This window comes from Symphalangus syndactylus, chromosome 5, assembly GCF_028878055.3.
Source record: "Symphalangus syndactylus isolate Jambi chromosome 5, NHGRI_mSymSyn1-v2.1_pri, whole genome shotgun sequence".
Lineage (NCBI taxonomy): Eukaryota > Metazoa > Chordata > Mammalia > Primates > Hylobatidae > Symphalangus > Symphalangus syndactylus.
The window spans coordinates 146,612,158-146,635,700 of record NC_072427.2 but is presented as its reverse complement, the minus strand read 5'-3'; the positions used below and the strand labels follow the sequence as shown (position 1 = coordinate 146,635,700).

General features: G+C 46.0%; 1 protein-coding gene across 1 annotated transcript in view; it reads left to right on the top strand.

The window, feature by feature from the left end:
* The first annotated feature begins 219 nt into the window (after positions 1-219).
* Positions 220-23,543, top strand: part of A2ML1 (alpha-2-macroglobulin like 1) — a 62,710-nt gene continuing 39,386 nt past the window's right edge. Inside the window, exons 1-10 of the mRNA XM_055280731.2 lie at positions 220-311; positions 783-966; positions 1,631-1,793; positions 7,929-7,981; positions 18,615-18,635; positions 19,757-19,916; positions 20,506-20,590; positions 21,717-21,843; positions 22,619-22,733; positions 23,386-23,495. Of these exons, the coding sequence (XP_055136706.2) occupies positions 250-311; positions 783-966; positions 1,631-1,793; positions 7,929-7,981; positions 18,615-18,635; positions 19,757-19,916; positions 20,506-20,590; positions 21,717-21,843; positions 22,619-22,733; positions 23,386-23,495 (1,080 nt within the window). The 5' untranslated portion in view covers positions 220-249. The remainder of the gene's footprint in view (positions 312-782; positions 967-1,630; positions 1,794-7,928; positions 7,982-18,614; positions 18,636-19,756; positions 19,917-20,505; positions 20,591-21,716; positions 21,844-22,618; positions 22,734-23,385; positions 23,496-23,543) is intronic.

The following is a 23,543-nucleotide window of genomic DNA, read 5'->3' as shown; positions in this document are numbered from 1 at the left end:
ACTGGCTGAACCAGTATGGATGTTCCAGGCAGAAACAACTTTAAAGAAGTGAATAGTGGCCCTCCCCTGGTCCACCACCTAACCCGGTGGTTAGAGAAGGAGGAACACAGTCCTCCTATGTTCCAGGTGCCAGGAGGTGATTGACGATAGCATCAGTCATTGCTGCACACCCTACCTGGAGTCAGTATATAAAGCTGCGCAGAGCGGATCTCTGCCCCTGACCCTGGAAAATCTTTCTCACCCACAAAGATGTGGGCTCAGCTCCTTCTAGGAATGTTGGCCCTATCGCCAGCCATTGCAGAAGAACTTCCGTGAGTGCTTGGGGTCAGAATTGGTTTATTACGGCAGCAGCTGCTTTGCCTAACTTTCTCAAACATTTATATGGAGATGGGGAGATCAACTTTGGTTTATCTTAATTTTCTCCTCCTTTTTTCTATTCTTTGGTTCCACGGATCCTTTACCCAGAGAGGAAGGCTGAGGCATGCAGAGGAAGCTTTAAAAAAGATAAATATTAAAATGTACCCTGTTTTCTGAAATAGGCCTAATTTCCTCCTTGGTGCTCTAGGCATGTGTTCTCGGTGAGGGCCTCCTGATGCTGGAAGTTTAAGACTGTGCACCGAGTTGTTGCTTCTCTGCTTCTTGTAGCAAATGAGGTGCATAAGGAAGGCAGGGGCTTGGTCTGTCTAATTCACCGCTACATGCTGAGCCCTTAGGAGAGTGCTGAATTTTGCCTCGAGTGAATGAATCATTACTGCCCTGAAATCCTTCTCTTTCTTTCATAGAAACTACCTGGTGACATTACCAGCCCGGCTAAATTTCCCCTCCGTTCAGAAGGTTTGTTTGGACCTGAGCCCTGGGTACTGTGATGTTAAATTCACGGTTACTCTGGAGACCAAGGACAAGACCCAGAAGTTGCTAGAACACTCCGGACTGAAGAAGAGGCACTTACATTGTATCTCCTTTCTTGTAAGCACAGACTCAGCCCTAACTCAAATCCCTTCCTTGCCTATTCTCCCTAGGCTCACTATAATCTACTTTATGCAGAATTTCTGGCCAGGCGCGGTGGCTCATGCCTGTAATCCTAGCACTTTGGGAGGCCGAGGCGGGCAGATCATGAGGTCAGGAGATCGAGACCATCCTGGCTAACACGGTGAAACCCCGTTTCTACTAAAAGTACAAAAAATGAGCCGGGCATGGTGGCGGGCGCCTGTAGTCCCAGCTACTCGGGAGGCTGAGGCAGGAGAATGGCCTGAACCCGGGAGGCAGAGCTTGCAGTGAGCCGAGATTGTGCCACTGTACTCCAGCCTGGGCTACAGAGCAAGACTCCATCTCAAAAAAAAAAAAAAAAAAAAAGTGTAATTTCTCTTATCTTTTGCCACGGCCTCTAAACCTATTTTTTCTTAACTTAACCTCAATCCCCGGCTATAACTCACCCACAATTTCCTTGACCTAGGATTTCTCCCTTTAGTTCCTGACCTTAATTCTTCCTCCTGGTAATTTGTTTTATGTCTCTATCCTTGCTACCCCCATCTAATTCAGGTCTTTCCTTTAACTCACTGTTGGGTTGAGACCAGTTGATTCTGTTCCCCCAATCCCTTACTCCTCCCCAGAAGTCCCCTTTCTTGGTCAGGTACCACCTCCTGCTGGTGGCACAGAAGAAGTGGCCACAATATGGGTGTCGGGAGTTGGAAATAACATCAGCTTTGAGGAGAAGAAGGAGGTTCTAATTCAGAGGCAGGGGAATGGCACCTTTGTACAGACTGACAAACCTATCTACACCCCAGGGCAGCAAGGTAAGAGTCACATACTTGGGGTTCGACTAAAACCTGGGGAAACTGCTGTGCACAGGGGTAAAGGGGGGATTTGTGGTTTAGGCTTTGGAAACAAGGAGTGCAGAAGAGAGGAAAATCTGGGGGGATTCAGTATTACAAGTGTTGAATACATGCTGTGCTACACAAGCAAGAGAAGTAGGTGGGGGTTGCTACTGTGTGTGTGTATCTAAAACAAAAGTACACATTTCTTCTGGACTAGAATTTGGCAAGTATAGTTGGGTTGCTGGGCCTTACAACAAGCTGCTTGTAAATGGCTAAGAAAGCACTGAGGGCATTTGGCTTGAGCTACTGGCTTTTTTCTCTTTTTTTTGTATTTGTTCATTCGTCCTTACAGGGGCACTTCATTCTGAGATTTCAAAGTCAGGCGCCCTGAAGAGAAACTATGTTTGGGTTTGTTTTTTTTTTTAATTTAAAATTTTTGTGGGTACATAGCTGATGTATATATATTTATGGGGTAGATATTTTGATACGTACATGCAATGTGTAATCATTACATCAGGGTACATGTGTATCCATCACCTCAAGCATTTATCATTTCCTTGTATTACAAACAATCCAATTATACTCTCTTAGTAATTTTTAAATGTGCAATAAATTATTGTTGACCGTAGTCACTCTATTGTGCTAAAAACTGCAAGATCCCTAGATCCTATTCATTCTATCTAACTATATTTTTGTACCCATTAACCATTCCCACCCCACCCCTCACCCTGCCCACCACTACCCTTCCCAGCGTCTGGTAACCATCATTCTGTTCTCTCTCTCCTTAAAAAAATTTTTTTTCATTTTGCCTTATTTTTTCCACACACTTAAAAATTATTATTCTATTCTCTATCTCCATGAGTTCAATTGTTTTAATTTTTAGCTCCCACAAATAAGTGAGAACATGCAAAGTTTCTCTGTGTCTGGTTTATTTTACTTAACATAATGACCTCCTGTTCCGTTCATGCTATTGCAAAGGATGGGGTCTCATTCTTGTTTGTGGGTGAATAGTACTCCATTATGTATGTGTACCACATTTTTTAATCCATTTTTTATCATCTGTTCATAGACACTTAGGTTGCTTCCATATCTTGGCTATTGTGAATACTGATGCAATAAACAACACGGGAGTGCAGATAGCTCTTTGATATACTGATTCCCTTTCTTTTGGATATATACTTAGCAGTGGGCTTGTGGGATTATATGGAAGCTCTATTTTTAGTTTTTTTCAGAAACCTCCAAACTGTTCTCCATAGTGGTTGTACTAATTTACATTCCCACCAACAGTGTATGAGGGTTCTCTTTTCTCCACATCCTCACCAGCATTTATTAGTGTTCGTCTTTTGGAAAAAAGCCATTTTAACTGGGGTGAGATAATATCTCACTGTGGTTTTGATTTACATTTCTCTGACAGTCAACGATTTGAGCACCTTTTTTATATACCTGTTTGCCATTTGTATATGTTCGTTTGAGAAATGTCTATTCAGATCTTTTTGCCCATTCTTTAATCTGATTACTAGATGTTTTCCCATAGAGTTGTCTGAGCTCCTTATATATTCTGGTTATTAATCCCTTGTCAGATGGGTAGTTTGCAAATATTTTCTTTCATTCTGTCGGTTGTCTCTTTGTTGATTGTTTCCTTTGCTGTGCAGAAGCTTTTTAACTTGATGTGATCCTGTTTGTCCATTTTTGCTTTGGTTTCCTGTGCTCCTTGGGTATTACTCAAGAAATCTTAGGCCGGGCGCGGTGGCTCACGCTTGTAATCCCAGCACTTTGGGAGGCCGAGGCGGGCGGATCACGAGGTCAAGTGATCGAGACCACGGTGAAACCCCGTCTCTACTAAAACTACAAAAAATTAGCCGGGCGTGGTGGCGGGCGCCTGTAGTCCCAGCTACTCGGAGAGGCTGAGGCAGGAGAATGGCGTGAACCCGGGAGGCGGAGCTTGCAGTGAGCCGAGATTGCGCCACTGCACTCCAGCCTGGGCGACAGAGCGAGACTCCGTCTCAAAAAAAAAAAAAAAAAAAAAAAAAGAAATCTTTGCCCAGACCAATGTTCTGGAGACTTTCCCAAAGGTTTTCTTATATATAATAGTTTCATAGATTGAGGTATTAGATTTAAATCTTTCATCCATTTTGACTTGATTTTTCTATATGGAGAGAGATGAGGGTTTAGTTTCATTCTTCTGCATATGGATATCCAATTTTCCCAGCACCATTTATTGAAGAGCCTGTGCTTTCTCCAGTGTATATTCTTGTCACCTTTGTCAAAAATGAGTTCACTGTAGACGTGTGGATTTGTTTCTGGGTTCTCTATTCTGTTCCATTGGTCTATGTATTTGTTTTTATGACAGTACCACGCTGTTTTGGTTACCATAGCTTTGCAGTATAATTTGAAGTCATGTAATGTGATTCTTCCAGCTTTGTTCTTTTTGTTCAGAATAGATTTGGCTATTTTAGGTCTTTTGTGGTTCCATAAAAATTTTATGATTTTTTTTTTACACAAAAGTCCTAAGATTTAGGATGTAGAATTTCTGTGAAGAATGTCATTAGTATTCTGATAGGGATTGCATTGAATCTGTAGATTGCCTTAAGTAGTATGGAATTTTAACAATATCAATTCTTCCAATCCAGAAACATGAAATCTCTTTTCATGTTTTTGTGTGTCCTCTTCAAGTTCTTTCATCAGTATTTTATAGTTTTTATTGTTGAGATCTTTCACTTTGGTAAAGTTTATTCCTAGGTATTTTATATTATTTATAGCTATTGTAAATGGAATTATCTTTCTTAATTTCTTTTTCAGATTGTTCCCTGTTGGCATATAGAAATGTTACTGAATTTTTTTTGTTTTTGAGACAGAGTCTCCCTCTGTTGCCCAGGCTCTGGAGTGCAGTGGCAGGATCACTGCTTACTGCAGCCTTCACCTCCTGGGTTCAAGTGATTCTTGTGCTTCAGCATCCCAAGTAGCTGGGAGTACAGGCGTGCACCACCATGCCCGGCTAATTTTTGTTTTTGTTTGTTTGTTTTGTTTTTTGAGATGGAGTCTCATTCTGTCGCCCAGGCTGGAATGCAATAAATGTTTGCTCATTGCAGCCTCTGCCTCCTGGGTTCAAGCGATTCTCCTGCCTCAGCCTCCCAAATAGCTGGGATTACAGGTGAGGGCCACCATGCCTGGCTAATTTTTGTATTTTTAGTAAAGACGGGGTTTCACCATGTTGGCCAGGCTGGTCTCCAACTCCTGACCTCAAGTTATCCCCCCTACTCAGCCTCCCAAAGTGCTGGGATTACACGTGTAAGCCACCACGTCTGTCCTCTTGCACTTTTAGGATTCTTTTTTTTTTTAATTCCTTGATGTTTGGGAGTTTGATTATTAAATGTCTTGAGGTAGACTCATTTGGGTTAAATCTGCTTGGTCTTCTATAATCTTGTACTTAATATTGATATCTTTCTCAGCTGGGCTCGGTGGCTCATGCTTGTAATCCCAGCACTTTGGGAGGTTGAGGTGGGCAAATCACCTGAGGTGAGTAGTTCGAGACTAGCCTGGCCAACATGGCAAAACCGTGTCTCTACTAAAAATACCAAATTAGCCAAGCATGGTGGCCCGTGCCTGTAATCCCAGCTACTGGGGAGGCTGAGGCAGGAGAATCGCTTGAACCAAGGAGGCGGAGGTTGCAGTGAGCCAAGATCACACTACTGCACTCCGGCCTGGGCAACAGAGTGAGACTGTCTCAAATAATAATATTGATATCTTTCTCTAGGTTTGAAAAGTTCTCTGTTATTTTCACTTTGAATAAACTTTCCATCTCATTTTCTCTCTCCACCTCCTCTTTAAAGTCAATACCTTTTTATTTTCTCTTTGTTAAATGTATCTGATAGGATTCTGAATTCCTTCTCTGTGTTATCTAAAATTTTGTTGAGTTTCCTCAAAACAGCTATTTTGAATTCTCGATCTGAAAGATCACTATCTTTGTTTCTCCGAGATTGGTTGCTGATGCCTTATTTAGTTCGTCTGGTGAGGTAATTTTTTCCAAGATGGTCTTGATGTGGATGTTCGTCAGTGTCTGGGCATTGAAGAGTTAGGTATTTAATGTAGTCTTTGCATTCTGGACTTGTTTGTACCTGTCCTCCTTGGGCAGACTTTCCAGGTATTTGAAGGGACTTGGGTGTCGTAATCTAGGTTTTTGGACTCTGCAGTGCATCTGCATTAGGGAGGACACCATGCTCAGTATCTCTGTGGCTCTTGAAGGCTCATAGAGTTACCTCCTTGATGGTCTTGGATAAGATCTGGAAGAATTCCAGATTACCAGGTGGAGACTCTTGTTCTCTTCCCTTACTTTCTCTAAAACAGAGTTTCTCTCTTGGTGCTGAGCTGCCTGGAGAGAGGGGTGACACAAGCACCCCTGTGGCCACCAGCACTAGGACTGCACCGGGACAGCTCTGAAGCCAGCACTGTACTGTGTCTCACCCAAGGCCTGTGGTAACCAGTACCTGGCTACTGCCTATGTTTGCTCAAGGCCCTAGGGCTCTACAGTCAGCAGGTGACAAAGCCAGCCAGGCTCGTGTCCTCCCCTTCAGGGTGGTGAGTTCCCCGTGACCCTGGAAGGTCCAGAGATATAATCTGCGAGCCAGGGCCTGGAGTCAGAAACCTTAGGAATCTAGCTGGTGTTCTGTTCTACTGCAGCTGAGTTGGCATCCAAGCCACAAGCCAAAGTCCTTCCCACTCTTCCTTCCCCTTTCCACAGAGGAGTCTCTCCCTGTGGCCACCACTACTCCAAGCCCACGGCGAGTACTGCCTGGATACTTCCAGTGTTCTCTCGAGGCCCAAGGGCTCCTTTCTTCAGCTAGTGGTGAATGGTGCCTGGCCTGGGACTCTCTTTTCAGGGCAGTGAGCTCTCCTCTGACAAACAGCAGGTCCAGAAATGCCATCCAAGAGCCACGGCCCATACCTGGGGACCCCAAGGGCCTGCCTGGTGCTCTACCCCACTGTGGCTGAGCTGGTACCTAAGCTGCAAGACAAAGTCCCCTTCAGTCTTCCCTCTCCTTTTCTCAAGTAGAAGGAGTCTCTCCCCATAGTCACCACAGCTGGGAACGTGCTGAATCACTGGAAGCCAGCATGTCTCTGAGTCTCAGCCAAGGCCCACATCAAGTACTGCCCAGCTATCACTGCTGACTATTCAGAGCCCCAGGGGCTAATTGGAACTCAGCTTCCAACTGCTGGGATGGGCAATTCACCCCGGGCTAAGGCTGGTCTAAATGCTCCCTCCATCGGTGCTGGCTGAGTTCTGCCCTGTGTACTTTCCCCTGTGATTGGGCAGCACTGAGTTCCAATGCCAAGTCCCACAGTCACTGTGCTCTCCTTCCCTCAAGTTCATCGATTCTGTCTCTGTCCCACACAGTCACTGCTGGGGGATGGCGGGGAGGGGGGTGAATCAGCAATTCAAGTGTGTGTTTTCTACCCTCTTCAGTGCCTCTCTCAGTGATATGAAGTTAAAACCGGGCACTGTGATCACTCATCTGATTTTTAGTTCTTATGACGGTGCTGTATTGTGTGGACAGTTGTTCAGTTTGGTGTTCCTGTGGCAGATGAGGAGAGTGGTCAACAGTGGCTTCTATTCTGCCTCTTGCTCTGCCTCCTGAGCTCCAGGCCTGTGTCTGGGTTTTACCTCACTCTCAGAGTAGGTTTTGTAAAAAAGTAAAACCTGTTGGGGTTTTGCTGACTCAGAGCATGTGTGAGGAAGGAGGGGGGGTGGAGGAAAGATTCTGAGCAGGAGGCAGGACGCGGTGGCTCACGCCTATAATCCCAGCACTTTGGGAGGCCAAGGCAGGTGGATCACCTGAGGTCAGGAGTTCGTAGACCAGCCTGGCCAACATGGTGAAACCCTGTCTCTACAAAAATTAGCCGAGTGTGGTGGTGCCTGCCTGTGGTCCCAGCTGCTGCAGAGGCTGGGGTGGGAGAATCACTTGAGCCCAGGAGTTTGAGGCTGCAGTGAGCCATGGTTGTACCACTGCACTCCAACCTGGGTGACAGAGTGAGACCCTGTTTCAAAAAAAAAAAAAAAAAAAAAAAATCCTGAGCCAGGAAACAGCCCCTTTGCTAATGATGCCTGTTCCCTTCCAGTGTATTTCCGCATTGTCACCATGGATAGCAACTTCATTCCAGTGAACGACAAGGTGAGTTGGGAGGAGGAAATGGAGTGGCACAGACTGAGAGAATAGGGAAAAGGATGAGAGATTCTCTCCAAAGGCGGAAGTCCTCTCAGCCTGGGTGTGGCAAGGCGAGGCCCTCTGGGTTGGAGACTGCTGTGTGTGTGGGACTGGAAGGGCTGGGCTAGCCTCACGGAGCTAGCCTAAATCAGCCTAGGAATAAGCAGAGGTAACCAGTTCTCAGCTTCAGTATCTACACATCAATCAGGTTCTTGAGAGATGGTTACGCTCCTTGTCATTTTATTTTATTTATTTGTTTATTTAGAGACAGAGTCTCGCTCTGTGGCCCAGGCTGGAGTGCAATGGTGTGACCTCGGCTCACTACAACCTCCGCCTCCTGGGTTCAAGCAATTCTCCTGCCTCAGCCTCCCAAGTGCTTGGGATTACAGGCGCTTACCACCACGCCCAGCTAATTTTTGTATTTTTAGTAAAAACAGGGTTACACCATGTTGGCCAGGCTGGTGTCAAACTCCTGACCTCAAGTGTTCCACCCACCTCGGCCTCCCAAAGTGCTGGGATTACAGACAAGAGCCACCACACTCAGCCCCCTTTCAAGAGTTTTTGCAAACTTCAAGACCTTGTCTTCAGGACTGACAAAAGTTTTTTTTTTTTTTTTTTAAGGCAGAAAGGAGAATGTCTGCTTCCACTGTTTCTATGAGACAAAATAATTTACAAAGTAGGTAATTCTCTTAAGGCAACATTAAACAAATATATGCCAAAGGTTAAAATGTAGCAACATTTTGCAAATATTTGATTTTCCCTTGGACTCCCATCCCTAGAATCATAAGCCTTACAATAGGTTTGATCTCAAGCTGGAGCATGTGTCATTTCTACATGCTTCTGAGACACTTATCTCCTGGACTCCCCTGCTTTCTTCCTCTTCCGTCTGTCACAGCTTGTGTATTCAAATGAAACTTTTAGAGATAAACATAGAGAAAGCATGATTTCTGTCAGGCCTCTGAGCCCAAGCCGAGCCATCGCATCCCCTGTAACTTGCACGTATATGCCCAAATGGCCTGAAGTAAGTGCAGAATCACAAAAGAAGTGAATTTGCCCTGCCCCACCTTAACTGATGACATTCCACCACAAAAGAAGTGAAAATGGCCAGTCCTTGCCTTAAGTGATGACATTACCTTGTGAAAGTCCTTTTCCTGGCTCATCCTGGCTCAAAAAGCTCCCCCACTGAGCACCTTGCGACCCCCCACTCCTGCCCGCCAGAGAACAAACCCCCTTTGACTGTAATTTTCCTTTACCTACCCAAATCCTATAAAAGAGCCCCACCCCATCTCCCTTCGCTGACTGTTTTCGGACTCAGCCCACCTGCACCCAGGTGAAATAAACAGCTTTATTGCTCACACAAAGCCTGTTTGGTGGTCTCTTCACACGGACGCGCATGAAATTTCGTGCCGTGACTCGGATCGGGGGACCTCCCTTGGGAGATCAATCCCCTGTCCTCCTGCTCTTTGCTCCGTGAGAAAGAGCCACCTACGACGTCAGGTCCTCAGACCGACCAGCCCAAGAAACACCTCACCAATTTCAAATCCGGTAAGCGGCCTCTTTTTACTCTCTTCTCCAACCTCCCTCACTATCCCTCAACCTCTTTCTCCTTTGAATCTTGACGCCACACTTCAATGTCTCCCTTCTCTTAATTTCAATTCCCTTCATTTTCTGATAGAGACAAAGGAGACACGTTTTATCCGTGGACCCAAAACTCCGGCTCCAGTCACGGACAGGGAAGGCAGCCTTCCCTTGGTGTTTAATCATTGCAGGGACACCTCTCTGATTATTCACCCACGTTCCAGAGGTGTCAGACCACGCAGGGACGCCTGCCTTGGTCCTTCACCCTTAGCGGCAAGTCCCGCTTTTCTAGGGAAGGGGCAAGTACCCCAACCCCTTCTCTCCCTGTCTCTACCCCTTCTCTGATTTTCTGGGGGGCAAGAAACCCCCAACCCCTTTTCCTTCACCCTTAGGAGCAAGTCCCACTTTTCTAGGGGGCAAGAACCCCCTAATCACTTATTTCCACACCCCGATCTCATCTCTGTGCCCCGATCCCCTATTTCCATGCCCCAACCTCATACCTCTGTGCCCCAATCCCTTATTTCCATGCCCCGACCCCTTTTCTGCTTTTCTGGAGGGCAAGAACCCCCGACCCCTTCTCCGTGTCTCTATTCTTTTCTCTGGGCTTGCCTCCTTCACTATGGGCAAGCTTCCACCTTCCATTCCTCCTTCTTCTCCCTTAGCCTGTGTTCTTAAGAACTGAAAACCTCTTCAACTCTCACCTGACCTAAAATCTAAGCATCTTATTTTCTTCTGCAATGCCGCTTGACCACAATACAAACTCGACAGTAGTTCCAAATAGCAGGAAAACAGCACTTTCAATTTTTCCATCCTACAAGATCTAAATAATTCTTGTCGTAAAATGGGCAAATGGTCTGAGGTGCCTGACATCCAGGCATTCTTTTACACATCAGTCCCTTCCTATCTCTGTGCCCAATGCAACTCGTCCCAAATCTTCCTTCTTTCCCTCCCGCCTGTCCCCTCAATCCCAACCCCAAGCGTCGCTGAGTCTTTCTAATCTTCCTTTTCTACAGACCCATCTGACCTCTCCCCTCCTCACCAGGCCGAGCTAGGTCCCAATTCTTCCTCAGCCTCCGCTCCTCCACCTTATAATCCTTTTATCACCTCCCCTCCTCACACCCGGTCCAGCTTACAGTGTCGTTCCGTGACTAGCCCTCCCCCACCTGCTCAGCAATTTACTCTTAAAAAGGTGGCTGGAGCTAAAGGCATAGTCAAGGTTAATGCTCCTTTTTCTTTATCCCAAATCAGATAGCGTTTAGGCTCTTTTTCATCAAATATAAAAAGCCAGCCCAGTTCATGGCTCATTTGGCAGCAACCCTGAGACGCTTTACAGCCTTAGACCCTAAAAGGTCAAAAGGCTGTCTTATTCTCAATATACATTTTATTACCCAATCTGCTCCCGACATTAAATAAAACTCCAAAAATTAGAATCTGGCCCTCAGACCCCACAACAGGACTTAATTAACCTCACCTTCAAGGTGTACAATAATAGAAAAAAATTGCAATTCCTTGCCTCCACTGTGAGACAAACCCCAGCCACATCTCCAGCACACAAGAACTTCCAAACGCCTGAACCGCAGTGGCCAAGCATTCCTCCAGAACCTCCTCCCCCAGGAGCTTGCTACAAGTGCCAGAAATCTGGCCACCAGGCCAAGGAATGCTTGCAGCCCAGGATTCCTCCTAAGCCGCATCCCATCTGTGCAGGACCCCACTGGAAATTGGACTGTCCAACTCACCTGGCAGCCACTCCCAGAGCCCCTGGAACTCTGGCCCAAGGCTCTCTGACTGCTTCCCAGATCTTCTTGGCTTGGCGGCTGAAGACTGACGCTGCCCAATCACCTCGGAAGCCCTGTAGACCATCATAGACACCGAGCTTTAGGTAACTCTCACAGTGGAAAGTAAGTCCGTCCGCTTTTTATTTTATTTTATTTTTTTTTGAGACGGAGTCTCGCTTTGTCATCCAGGCTGGAGTGCAGTGGCGCGATCTTGGCTCACCGCAAGCTCTGCCTCCCGAGTTCACGCCATTCTCCTGCCTCAGCCTCCTGAGTAGCTGGGACTACAGGCGCCCACCACCACGCCCGGCTAATTTTTTGTATTTTTAGTAGAGATGGAGTTTCACCGTTTTAGCCAGGATGGTCTCGATATCCTGACCTCGTGATCCGCCCACCTCGGCCTCCCAAAGTGCTGGGATTACAGGCATGAGCCACCGCGCCCGGCCTCCGTCCCCTTCTTAATCAATATGGAGGCTACCCACTCCGCATTACCTTCTTTTCAAGGGCCTGTTTCCCTTGCCTCCATAACTGTTGTAGGTATTGATGGCCAGGCTTCTAAACCTCTTAAAACTCCCCAACTCTAGTGGCAACTTAGACAATACTCTTTTAAGCACTCCTTTCAGTTATCCCCACCTGCCAGTTCCTTTATTAGGCCGAGACACTTTAACTAAATTATCTGCTTCCCTGACTATTCCTGGATTACAGCCGCATCTCATTGCTGCCCTTCTTCCCAATCCAAAGCCTCCTTTGCGTCCTCCTCTTGTATTCCCCCGCCCTAACCCACAAGTATAAGATACCTCTACTCCCTCCTTGGCGACCAATCATGCATCCCTTACCATCTCATTAAAACCTAATCACCCTTACCCCGATCAATGCCAATATCCCATCCCACAGCATGCTTTGAAAGGGTTAAAGCCTGTTATCACTCCCCTGCTACAGCATGGCCTTTTAAAGCCTATAAACTCTCCTTACCATTCCCCCATTTTACCTGTCCTAAAACCAGGCAAGCCTTACAAGTTAGTTCAGGATCTGCGCCTTATCAACCAAATTGTGTTGCCTATCCACCCCATGGTGCCAAACCCATATACTCTCCTATCCTCAGTACGTCCCTCCACAACCCATTATTCTGTTCTGGATCTCAAACATGCTTTCTTTACTATTCCTTTGCACCCATCATCCCAGCCTCTCTTCACTTTCACTTGGACTGACCCTGACACCCATTAGGCTCAGCAAATTACCTGGGCTGTACTGCCGCAAGACTTCACAGACAGCCCCCATTACTTCAGTCAAGCCAAATTTCATCCTCATCTGTTACCTATCTCGGCATAATTCTCATAAAAACACATGTGCTTTCCCTGCTGATCGTGTCCGATTAATCTCCCAAACCTCAATCCCTTACAAAACAACAACTCCTTTCCTTCCTAGGCATGGTTAGTGCGGTCAGAATTCTTACACAAGAGCCAGGACCGCACCCTGTAGCCTTTCTGTCCAAACAACTTGACTTTACTGTTTTAGCCTAGCCATCATGTCTCCGTGCAGCGGCTGCTGCCACCCTAATGCTTTTAGAGGCCCTCAAAATCACAAACTGTGCTCAACTTACTCTCTACATTTCTCATGACTTCCAAACTCTATTTTCTTCCTCATACCTGACGCATATACTTTCTGCTCCCCGGATCCTTCAGCTGTACTCACTCTTTGTTAAGTCCCACAATTACCATTGTTCCTGGCCCGGACTTCAATCCGGCCTCCCACATTATTCCTGATACTACACCTGACCCCTATGACTGTATCTCTCTGATCCACCTGACATTCACCCCATTTCCCCATATTTCCTTCTTTTCTGTACCTCACCCTGATCACGCTTGATTTATTGATGGCAGTTCCACCAGGCCTAATCGCCACACACCAGCAAAGTCAGGCTATGCTATAGTACAAGCCACTAGCCTGCCTCTTAGAACCTCTCATTTCCTTTCCATCGTGGAAATCTATCCTCAAGGAAATAACTTCTCAGTGTTCCATCTGCTATTCTACTACTCCTCAGGGATTATTCAGGCCCCCTCCCTTCCCTACACATCAAGCTTGAAGATTTGCCCCCAACCAGGACTGGCAAATTAGCTTTACTCAACATGCCTCAAGTCAGATAACTAAAATACCTCTTAGTCTAAGTAGACACTTTCACTAGATAAGTAGAGGCCTTTCCTACAGGGTCTGAGAAGGCCACCGCAGTCATTTCTTCCCGCTGTCAGACATAATTCCTCAGTTTAGCCTTCCCACCTCTATACAGTCTGAAAACAGACCAGCCTTTATTAGTCAAATCAGCCAAGCATTTTTTCAGGCTCTTAGTATTCAGTGACAGACTAATGGTCTTTTAAAAACACACCTCACCAAGCTCAGCCACCAACTTAAAAAGGACTGGACAATACTTTTACCACTTTCACTTCTCAGAATTCAGGCCTGTCCTCGGAATGCTACAAGGTACAGCCCATTTAAGCTCCTGTATAGATGCTCGTTTTTATTAGGCCCCAGTCTCATTCCAGACACCAGACCAACTTAGACTGTGCCCCAAAAAACTTGTCATCCCTACTATCTTCTGTCTAGTCATACTCCTATTCACCGTTCTTAACTACTCATACATGCCCTGCTCTTGTTTACACTGCCAGTTTACACTGTTTTTCCAAGCCATCACAGCTGATATCTCCTGGTGCTATCCCCAAACCTCCACTCTAAACTCTTGAAGTAAATAATCTTTGCTGGCAGGACTATGCTGAATCTCCTTAGGCACTCTCTAATCAGATGTCCTGGGTCCTCCCAATTCTTAGACCTTTAATACCTGTTTTTCTCCTTCTCTTATTCCATTTAGTTTTTCAATTCATACAAAACCATATCCAGGCCATCACCAATAATTCTACACAACAAGTGTTTCTTCTAACAACCCCACAATATCACCCGTTACTACAAAATCTTCCTTCAGCTTAATCTCTCCCACTCCAGGTTCCCACACTGCCCCTAATCCCGCTCGAAGCAGCCCTGAGAAGCATCGCCCATTCTCTCTCTCCATACCACCCCCCAAAAATTTTCGCCGCCCCAAGACTTCAACACTATTTTGTTTTATTTTTCTTATTAATATAAGAAGGCAGGAATGTCAGGCCTCTGAGCCCAAGCCAAGCCATTGCATCCCCTATGACTTGCACGTATATGCCCAGATGGCCTGAAGTAAGTGAAGAATCATAAAAGAAGTGAATTTTCCCTGCCCCACCTTAACTGATGACATTCCACCACAAAAGAAGTGAAAATGGCCGGTCCTTGCCTTAAGTGATGCCATTACCTTGTGAAAGTCCTTTTCCTGGCTCAAAAAGCGCGCCCACTGAGCACCTTGCGACCCGCACTCCTGCCCTCCAGAGAACAAACCCCCTTTGACTGTAATTTTCCTTTATCTACCTAAATCCTTTAAAACGGCCCCACCCCTATCTCCGCTGACTCTCTTTTCGGACTCAGCCCACCTGCACCCAGGTGAAATAAACAGCTTTATTGCTCACGCAAAGCCTGTTTGATGGTCTCTTCACACGGACGCGCATGAAAATTTCCATTTTCCTTCTCCATGTTCTCAGAGCTGCTGTTTCCTTTCCCTGTGTGCAGGGAAGTTATTAGCTTGTTATGATTGGCAATGCCCTACCCGCTACTCTCTTTCCCAATATAGATTTCCTTTCAGTTCTTGCTTCCCATCACCTGTAGCTTTTCTTTGGTAGGAGCTCAGTATAATGTTGAGTACTTATTTCTTACTTTTAAAATTTTATTTATTTGTTTTTAACATTTTAAGACAAGGCCTCATTCTGTCACCTAGGCTGGAGTGCAGTGGCACAGTCATGGCTCACTGCAGCTTTGACCCTGCCTCGGGCTCAAGTAATCTTCCTATCTCAGTCTCCCCAGTAGCTGGAACCACAGGTGTGCACTACCACACCTGGCTATTTTATTTTTTGTAGTGATGGGGGAGTCTCACCTTGTTGCCCAGGCTGGTCTTGAACTCCTGGCCTCTCTCGCTTCGGTCTCCCAAAGTGTTGGGATTATAGGACTGAGTCACCGCACCTGGCCTGAGTACTTATTTCTTAACAGACTGTTTTCCCTAGAGCTGCAACAAGGAAGTGCTGGGTTCAAAGTGTGGCCCGTGGCAGCACTATTTTAGACTCATTTACCCTCAGAGTTGATCTCATTAACTACCCCTGTTACGATTCAAATGATGCGGGGTTACTTCCAGGTGTTCTGATTTCTGCAGTTAGGCTCTCTTTCTCTTGTAAAATTATTCCTTCCTCCCCACTCTATTTTTCTAGCCAAGCCCTCCCTCCAAATTCAGCTGAAACACTGAGATTAACAAAAGGAATTTTACCAAGAAAGCTAGAATAAAAATTGTGTTTATGTAACCACCTAATGGGTTCACCTTGACTGCTGCTTAGACAGGGCTGATTTATCGAGACAGGGGAATTGCAATGAAGAAAGAGTAACTCACGCAGAGCTGGCTGTGCGGGAGACTGTAGTTTTATTGTTACCCAAATCAGTCTCCCTGAGCATTTGGAAATCGATTTTTTTTTTTTTTTTTTGAGACGGAGTTTCACTCTTGTTGCCCATGCTGGAGTGCAATGGCGTGATCTCGGCTCACGGCAACCTCCGCCTCCCAGGTTCAAGCGATTCTCCTGCCTCAGCCTCCCAAGTAGCTGGGATTACACGCATGCGCCAACATGCCCGGCTAATTTTTGTATTTTTAGTAGAGACGGGGTTTCTTCATGTTGGTCAGGCTGTTCTTGAACTCCCGACCTCAAGTGATCTAGCCACCTTGGCCTCCCAAAGTGCTGGGATTACAGGCGTGAGCCACCGTGCCTGGCCAGGAAATAGTTTTTAAAGATAATTTGGCAGGTAGGGGCTTGGGAAGTGGGGAGTGCTGAGTGTCAGATTGGAGATGGAGTCACAGATGGTCAAAGTGAGGTTTTCTTGCTGTTTTCCTCCTCCTGCGTGGGATGGCAGAACTGGTTGAGCCAGATTACTGGTCTGGGTGGTGTCAGCTGATCCACTGAATGCAGGGTCTGCAAAACATCTCAAGCACTGATCTTAGGTTTTACAACAGTGATATTCTCCCCAGGAGCAATTTGGGGAGGTTCAGACTCTTGGAGCCAGAGGCTGCATGACCCCTAAACTGTAATTTCCAATCTTGTAGCTAATTTGTTAGTCCTGCAAAGGCAGACTGGACCCCAGGGAAGAAGGGGGTCTTTTTGGGAAAGGGCTGTTATCAATTTTGTTTCAGAGTCAAACCATGAACTGAATTCCTTCCCAAAGTTAGTTTGGCTTACACCCAGGAATCCGCAAGGACAGCTTAAAAGCTAGAAGCAAGATGGAGTCAGTCAGGTCTGACTTCTTTCACTGTCATCATTTCCTCGGTTTTAATTTTGCAAAGTCGGTTTCATTTACACAGCACAATATTTAATCCCCAAACAAGTAAAGTAAGACTGATATTAACTGACCCTAACTTGATTGCTATACTCAGTTATTCAGAAACCCCAGGCAACTTCCAGTCGGAAATGCTACTTTCCTTTTTTTTTTTTTTTTTTTTGAGACGGAGTTTCGCTGTGTTGCCCAGGCTGGAATGCAGTAGCGGGATCTCAGCTCACTGCAACCTCCGCCTCCTGGGTTCAAAGGATTCTCTTGCCTCAGCCTCCCGAGTAGTTGGGTTTACAGGCACACACTACCACATCTGGCTAATTTTGTATTTTTAGTAGAAATGTGGTTTCGCCATGTTGGTCAGGCTGGTCTCAAACTCCTGACCTCAGGTGATCTGCCCACCTCAGCCTCTCAAAGTGCTGGGATTATAGGCATGAGCCACCATGCCTGGCCTCAGAAATGCTACTTTTAGTGAAACACTTATTTTCTTCCAGAGCCTATTTCTGGCCAAGTGATGTCTTTCCTGATTCTTGATCCCTGTGTGAGAAAAGTACTTTGTTATCTAAGTGTTTTTTTTTGTTGTTGTTTTGTATTTTGTTTTTGAGTCACTTTGTCACCCAGGCTGGAGTGCAGGGGCATGATCTCGGCTCAAGCAACCTCCGCTGTCTGGGTTCAAGTGATTCTTCTGCCTCAGCCTCTGGAGTAGCTGGGTGTGTGCCACCACGTCCGGCTAATTTTTGTATTTTTAGTAGAGATAGGGTTTCACCATGTTGGCCAGGCTGGGCTTGAACTCCTGACCTCAGGTGATCCACCTGCCTCAGCCTCCCAAACTGCTGGAATTACAGGTGTGAGCCACTGTATCTGGCCTAAAGAAGTGTTTTTTTTGTTTTGACTTTATGGAAATCTATAGCAATCTTAGTGATATTCTCCTCCTGATGTTTATATAGCCCAGGTTTGTGGAAGTCCTAGCTCATCTTGATCCTCATATCTCCTTATTTTTTGGCTTTTTTTGAAGAATTGCCATTATCCCTAATATCAAGGCTGATATTTGTATTCAGTGGTTCAGCTTCTTCACTGGTTGGCATCACATGGCACTTGGCCCAAGAATAAAAAAATCAAGCACTGTCTTGATTTCATTCTCTTCTTTCCAAGTTAGATCCAAACTGGTCTTCTCTTTTGAATACCTTTGCACTCTCTCTGAGCCCTTCTCCTGCTCTTCACTGAATTCCAGCTTTCAATCTCATCTAGTTGCAAGCACAATGACCTGTTCCTCACAAACTTAATGGTTTTCGCATCTATTTAGCAACTACTGTCTTGAGGAAACTGATACATGATTCTCCAATGGAACTATTTCAAACAATTTTAAAAGTAACTATTTGCAATGCTTGAAAGTAAGGTTCCTGCCCACAAGCATTCAGATGGTAAAGGAAGAGGCCAGGAGATGGTTGGCTACCAAGAAGAGGTTTAAACATTGAGGAACCCCCTGGTGCTAATACTTCTTTTAGGGCATGTTTGTTGTGCCAGAGCTCAGTCACAGGGCACTGAGACTGGTCTGATGCTCCAGTTCTTCAAATCTTTTGGAGACTGGCAATTCTTTTGAGATTCCTGCCCCCGCTCTTCCCCTCCTCCTGCCTTGTTTCTCTCCCAAGAAATCTGTGCCCCCATTGTTATTCTTTTCAAGGCACAAAAGAGTCATTTAGAAAGGAAGAAATGAAGAAATGGGCAAGAGGGAAAGGAAGAATTCTTTGTGAACTTTTGCTTTCAGCAAACTTATTCTTATTGCTTTCAACCTTCTTTAACCCGCATTATCTGGTTTTCCTTTTCAGTACTCCGTGGTGGAACTGCAGGTAAGTGGAAGTTTTTTTCTCTTCTCTGTCCGTTGTGGAAGAGGAAGAATGAGAATTTGGTGGTACACCTTGAAGACAGAAACAACTCTGAGATCTTGGCCCAGAGCCCCATGACTCTGCCCAGCACCGAGCGCCCACATCCACCTAAGCTGTGCCTGCTCTCTTGCCTCTGCCCTCCTGGTCTCTCACACCTACGTTTCAGTAGACAAGGACACCAGCCTCTGTAGTGACTACACCGCTCTCTCATTCCCCTAACTTCTCTGTGCCCAGCCGACTTGGTTGGTTCTGTACTCCTCTTAGTCTAAGGTAATAGCCCTTGCCATAGGCATTCTCAACAGGTACATGATAACATAAACACCTGAGAAGTGTTTTAAAGGAAAGAATCTAGAGGGGGATTTCTCCACAATATCTCATCCATTTTTCCATTAAATCACCCATGTTTTAGCTATCTTACAATCAATCTCCTCAGCTGGCTGGGCGTGGTGGCTCACGCCTGTAATCCCAGCACTTTGGGAGGCTGAGGTGGGCGGATCACGAGGTCAGGAGATGGAGACCATCCTCGCTAACGTGGTGAAACCCCATCTCTACTAAAAATACAAAAAAATTAGCCGGGCGTGGTGGCGGCACCTGTAGTCCCAGCTACTCGGGAGGCTGAGGCAGGAGGATGGAGTGAACCCGGGAGGCGGAGCTCGCAGTGAGCCGAGATCGCGCCACTGCACTCCAGCCTGGGCGACAGAGACTGTCTCAAAAAAAAAAAAAAAAAAAATTTCCTCAGCTTTGTCCCCTAATAGCAACCAGAAACAGAGTAAACATTCTTTGTAAATGACATCCTGGGCCCTACTTTCTAAAACTGGAGATAACACTTTAGAGGGTGCAGTCTGATCATTAAAATCCACAAGATTTCCTGCCAAATGAGGGCTGGATCTATAGAAATATTTACCTAATTCAGTCATAAAGAAAGTTATAAATAACACAGGGAGCTGCTCTTCCTGGACACAGACCACAGGGGTCATGAGCAATGGGTGGGGTTCTTTACCTGCCTTTGCATCTTTACCTGCGTTTTGCAGTGCAGAGTGGGAAGCAAACAGGCAGGCACATCATGCAGTTTCTCTATTGGACAGGATCCAAATAGCAACAGGATTGCACAGTGGCTGGAAGTGGTACCTGAGCAAGGCATTGTAGACCTGTCCTTCCAACTGGCACCAGAGGCAATGCTGGGCACCTACACTGTGGCAGTGGCTGAGGGCAAGACCTTTGGTACTTTCAGTGTGGAGGAATATGGTAGGTGGGGGAATGGACAGGCCAAAGTATTGGGCATAATCTCATCTTAAAATCAGCAAAGGTGGGGCCGGGCGCAGTGGCTCATGCCTGTAATCCCAGGACTTTGGGAGGCCAAGGAGGGTGGATCATGAGGTCAGGAGATCGAGACCATCCTGGCTAACACAGTGAAACCCCGTCTCTACTAAAAATACAAAAAATTAGCTGGGCGTGGTGGCAGGCGCCTGTAGTCCTAGCTACTCAGGGAGGCTGAGGCAGGAGAATGGCGTGAACCCAGGAGGCGGAGCTTGCAGTGAGCTAAGATCGCGCCACTGCACTCCAGCCTGGGCGACAGAGCAAGACTGTGTATCAAAAAAAAAAAAAAAAAAAATCAGCAAAGCTGGAGTAAAATCTACTCTGGGAAAGGATTATTTATTCGTTTTTGAATCGATGCTGAACCAGCTAATTACTTCAGGAACATGCTACCTCAATAATGCCTCCTTCTTTAGATCCGTTAATTTAATTCTCACTGTGTTTATACCCCTCTGCTCACTGCCTGTCTGACTGAGTCCTCCTCCAATTCTTTTTCCATTTCTCCTTTTACTCTCTTCAGTGCTGCCGAAGTTTAAGGTGGAAGTGGTGGAACCCAAGGAGTTATCAACGGTGCAGGAATCTTTCTTAGTAAAAATTTGTTGTAGGTAAGAGCAGAAGCTTGGGATCTGGTGGAGGTTACAGATGCATCGAGAGACATGATGAGGGAATGACATGGGATGTGGGATTATGGGTGGGCCAAAACTTGGGGTATTTTATGTAATTCAGAGTCATGGCTAATCCAAGACCTTTTTTTTTGTTCTTTTTTTTTTGAGATGAAGTTTCACTCTTGTTGTCCAGGCTGGAGTGCAATCGTGCGATCTCGGCTTACTGCAACCTCCGCCTCGTGGGTTCAAGCGATTCTCCTGCCTCAACCTCTAGATTAGCTGGGATCGCAGGCGTGTGCCACCATGCCTGGCTAATTTTTGTATTTTTAGTAGAGATGGGGTTTCGCCGTGTTGGCCAGGCTGGTCTCAGACTCCTGACCTCAGGTGATCCGCACACCTTGGCCTCCCAAAGTGTTGGATTACAGGCGTGAGCCATCGCGCCCAGCCAAGAATATATTTTATAGTTGTGTTTCTGCTGTTTTTTTCCATTTCTCACTCAGATAGTATTATTGCTTTAGTCTTTACAAGATACAATATTGAATCCCGTAGATAAATAGGGATCAGGAGAAAGAAAGATACTGTTTCCGTCCTTAGTATGGTGCTAATTGTGGCATTGGGTCTACTCTAAGACTCTGAGTAAAGTAGGGAAGGAGAAGAGAGCTAGAAAAAGGTAGGATTGTCAGAGCTTGCTTTCTTCTTCTTCTTCTCTTCTTTTTTTTTTTTTTGAGACAGTCTCACTCTGTCACCCAGGCTGGAGTGCAGTGGGGAGATCTCGGCTCACTGCAACCTCCATCTCCTGGGTTCAAGTGATTCTCCTGCCTCTTCCTCCCAGAGAAGCTGGGATTACAGGTGTGAGCCACCATGCCCAGCAAATTTTTATATTTTTAGTAAAGACAGGGTCTTGCCATGTTTCCTAGGCTGGTCTTGAACCCCTGGCCTCAAGTGATCCACCTGCCTCGGCCTCCCAAAGTGCTGGGATTACAGGCCTGAGCCACCGCACTAGCTTGGATTGTCAGAGCTTTCTTTCAGAGGCTGGAGTGTGAGAGGGAAGAAGTGGTGTTCGGGGGAAGAGTTGGATCTCAAGTGGAATTTCCCAACTCTGACTGCTTATGCTTTTCTTGGTTAGGTACACCTATGGCAAGCCCATGCTAGGGGCAGTGCAGGTATCCGTGTGTCAGAAGGCAAATACTTACTGGTATCGAGAGGTGGAACGGGAACAGCTACCTGACAAATGCAGGAACCTCTCTGGACAGGTGAGTAAATGACAGGTAAAAAAGGAACCTATCAGCCGGGCACGGTGGCTCACGCCTGTCATCCCAGCACTTTGGGAGGCCGAGATGGGCAGATCACGAGGTCAGGAGTTTGAGACCAGCCTGACCAATATGGTGAAACCCCATCTCTATTAAAAATTCAAAAAATTAGCTGGGCATGGTGGCGTGCGCCTGAAATCCCAGCTACTCAGAGGCTGAGACAGGAGAATCACTTGTACCCGGGAGGCGGAGGTTGCAATGAGCTGAGATGGTGCCACTGCACTCCAGCCTGGGTGACAGAACAAGCAAGACTCAGTCCCCTTCCCCTACCAAAAAAAAAAAAAAAAAAAAAGGATGTATCCACATGTCCTAAAGAGTAAGGAAGCAACAATCTAGAAAAGAGCTAAACAGCCCAAAGTAGAAAGCGTTTCCCAGAATTATCATCCCAGTTCCAAAGAACAAAGCAGGGATCTTTATCCTAAACAGGGAGTGTTTTAGAGTCTGCCTTGGAACCAAGAAATTTACCTAAACCCCTGTAAGGTACAATTTTCCAGTTTTGAAGTCATTTCTTTTTCCCTTTCCCAAATCTTGGAGCTTCAAAGTCATTTCATGATTATCTATGTGTGAGTCTATACTTCGTGTTGTAGGACAGTTTTTCTATATTAGAAACTGAAGTGTGGAGATGAGAAATTATTTCCTTCACAGAATGTTATAAAATTGGACGTAGAGATGAGATTCTTCATCTGCTCTCTATCTCTGTCTCTCATCACCTCACTAGACTGACAAAACAGGATGCTTCTCAGCACCTGTGGACATGGCCACCTTTGACCTCATTGAATATGCATACAACCGTCAAATCAATATTGTGGCAACTGTTGTGGAGGAAGGGACAGGTAAGTAGGGTACTCCTTGGCTCATTAAGAAAAGAGAAAGAAAAAGGGCTGGTCCCAGGGACAGATTTACTCTGAGTATACAAGACCTACCCTCTTGAGTGTACCTTGTTCCTAGTTCATAGTCAAGGGGAAATGCCAGATCCCATCTTGCCATCTATAAGAAATACTACGGGCCGGGCGCGGTGGCTCACGCCTGTAATCCCAGCACTTTGGGAGGCCGAGATAGGCAGATCACGAGGTCAGGAGATCGACACCATCCTGGCTAACATGGTGAAACCCTGTCTCTACTAAAAATACAAAAAATTAGCCTGGCATGGTGATGGGCGCATGGAGTCCCAGCTACTGGGGGAGGCTGAGGCAGGAGAATGGTGTAAAACCAGGAGGTGGAGCTTGCAGTGAGCCGAGATTGTGCCACTGCACTCCAGCCTGGACGACAGAGTGAGACTCCGTCTCAAAAAAAAAAAAAAAAGAAGAAGAAGAAATACTACATACTTCTCCAAAAGATTGGGGAGGTGAGGTTGGTTTGGATCTTTGGCCAGAAATACATTCAACTTCATCCCTCTGCCTACCATTGTCTCAGAGACTTGACATTGAACATGAAGATGAGAATATCAGGTGCCTAGATCTTTATACATGTGGTTTCCCTCTGCAGGCGTGGAGGCCAATGCCACTCAGAATGTCTATATTTCTCCACAAATGGGATCAATGACCTTTGAAGACACCAGCAATTTTTACCATCCAAATTTCCCCTTCAGTGGGAAGGTATGTTAAAACTTTTCTCTGCATAGACAAAAAAGTGCATAACCATCT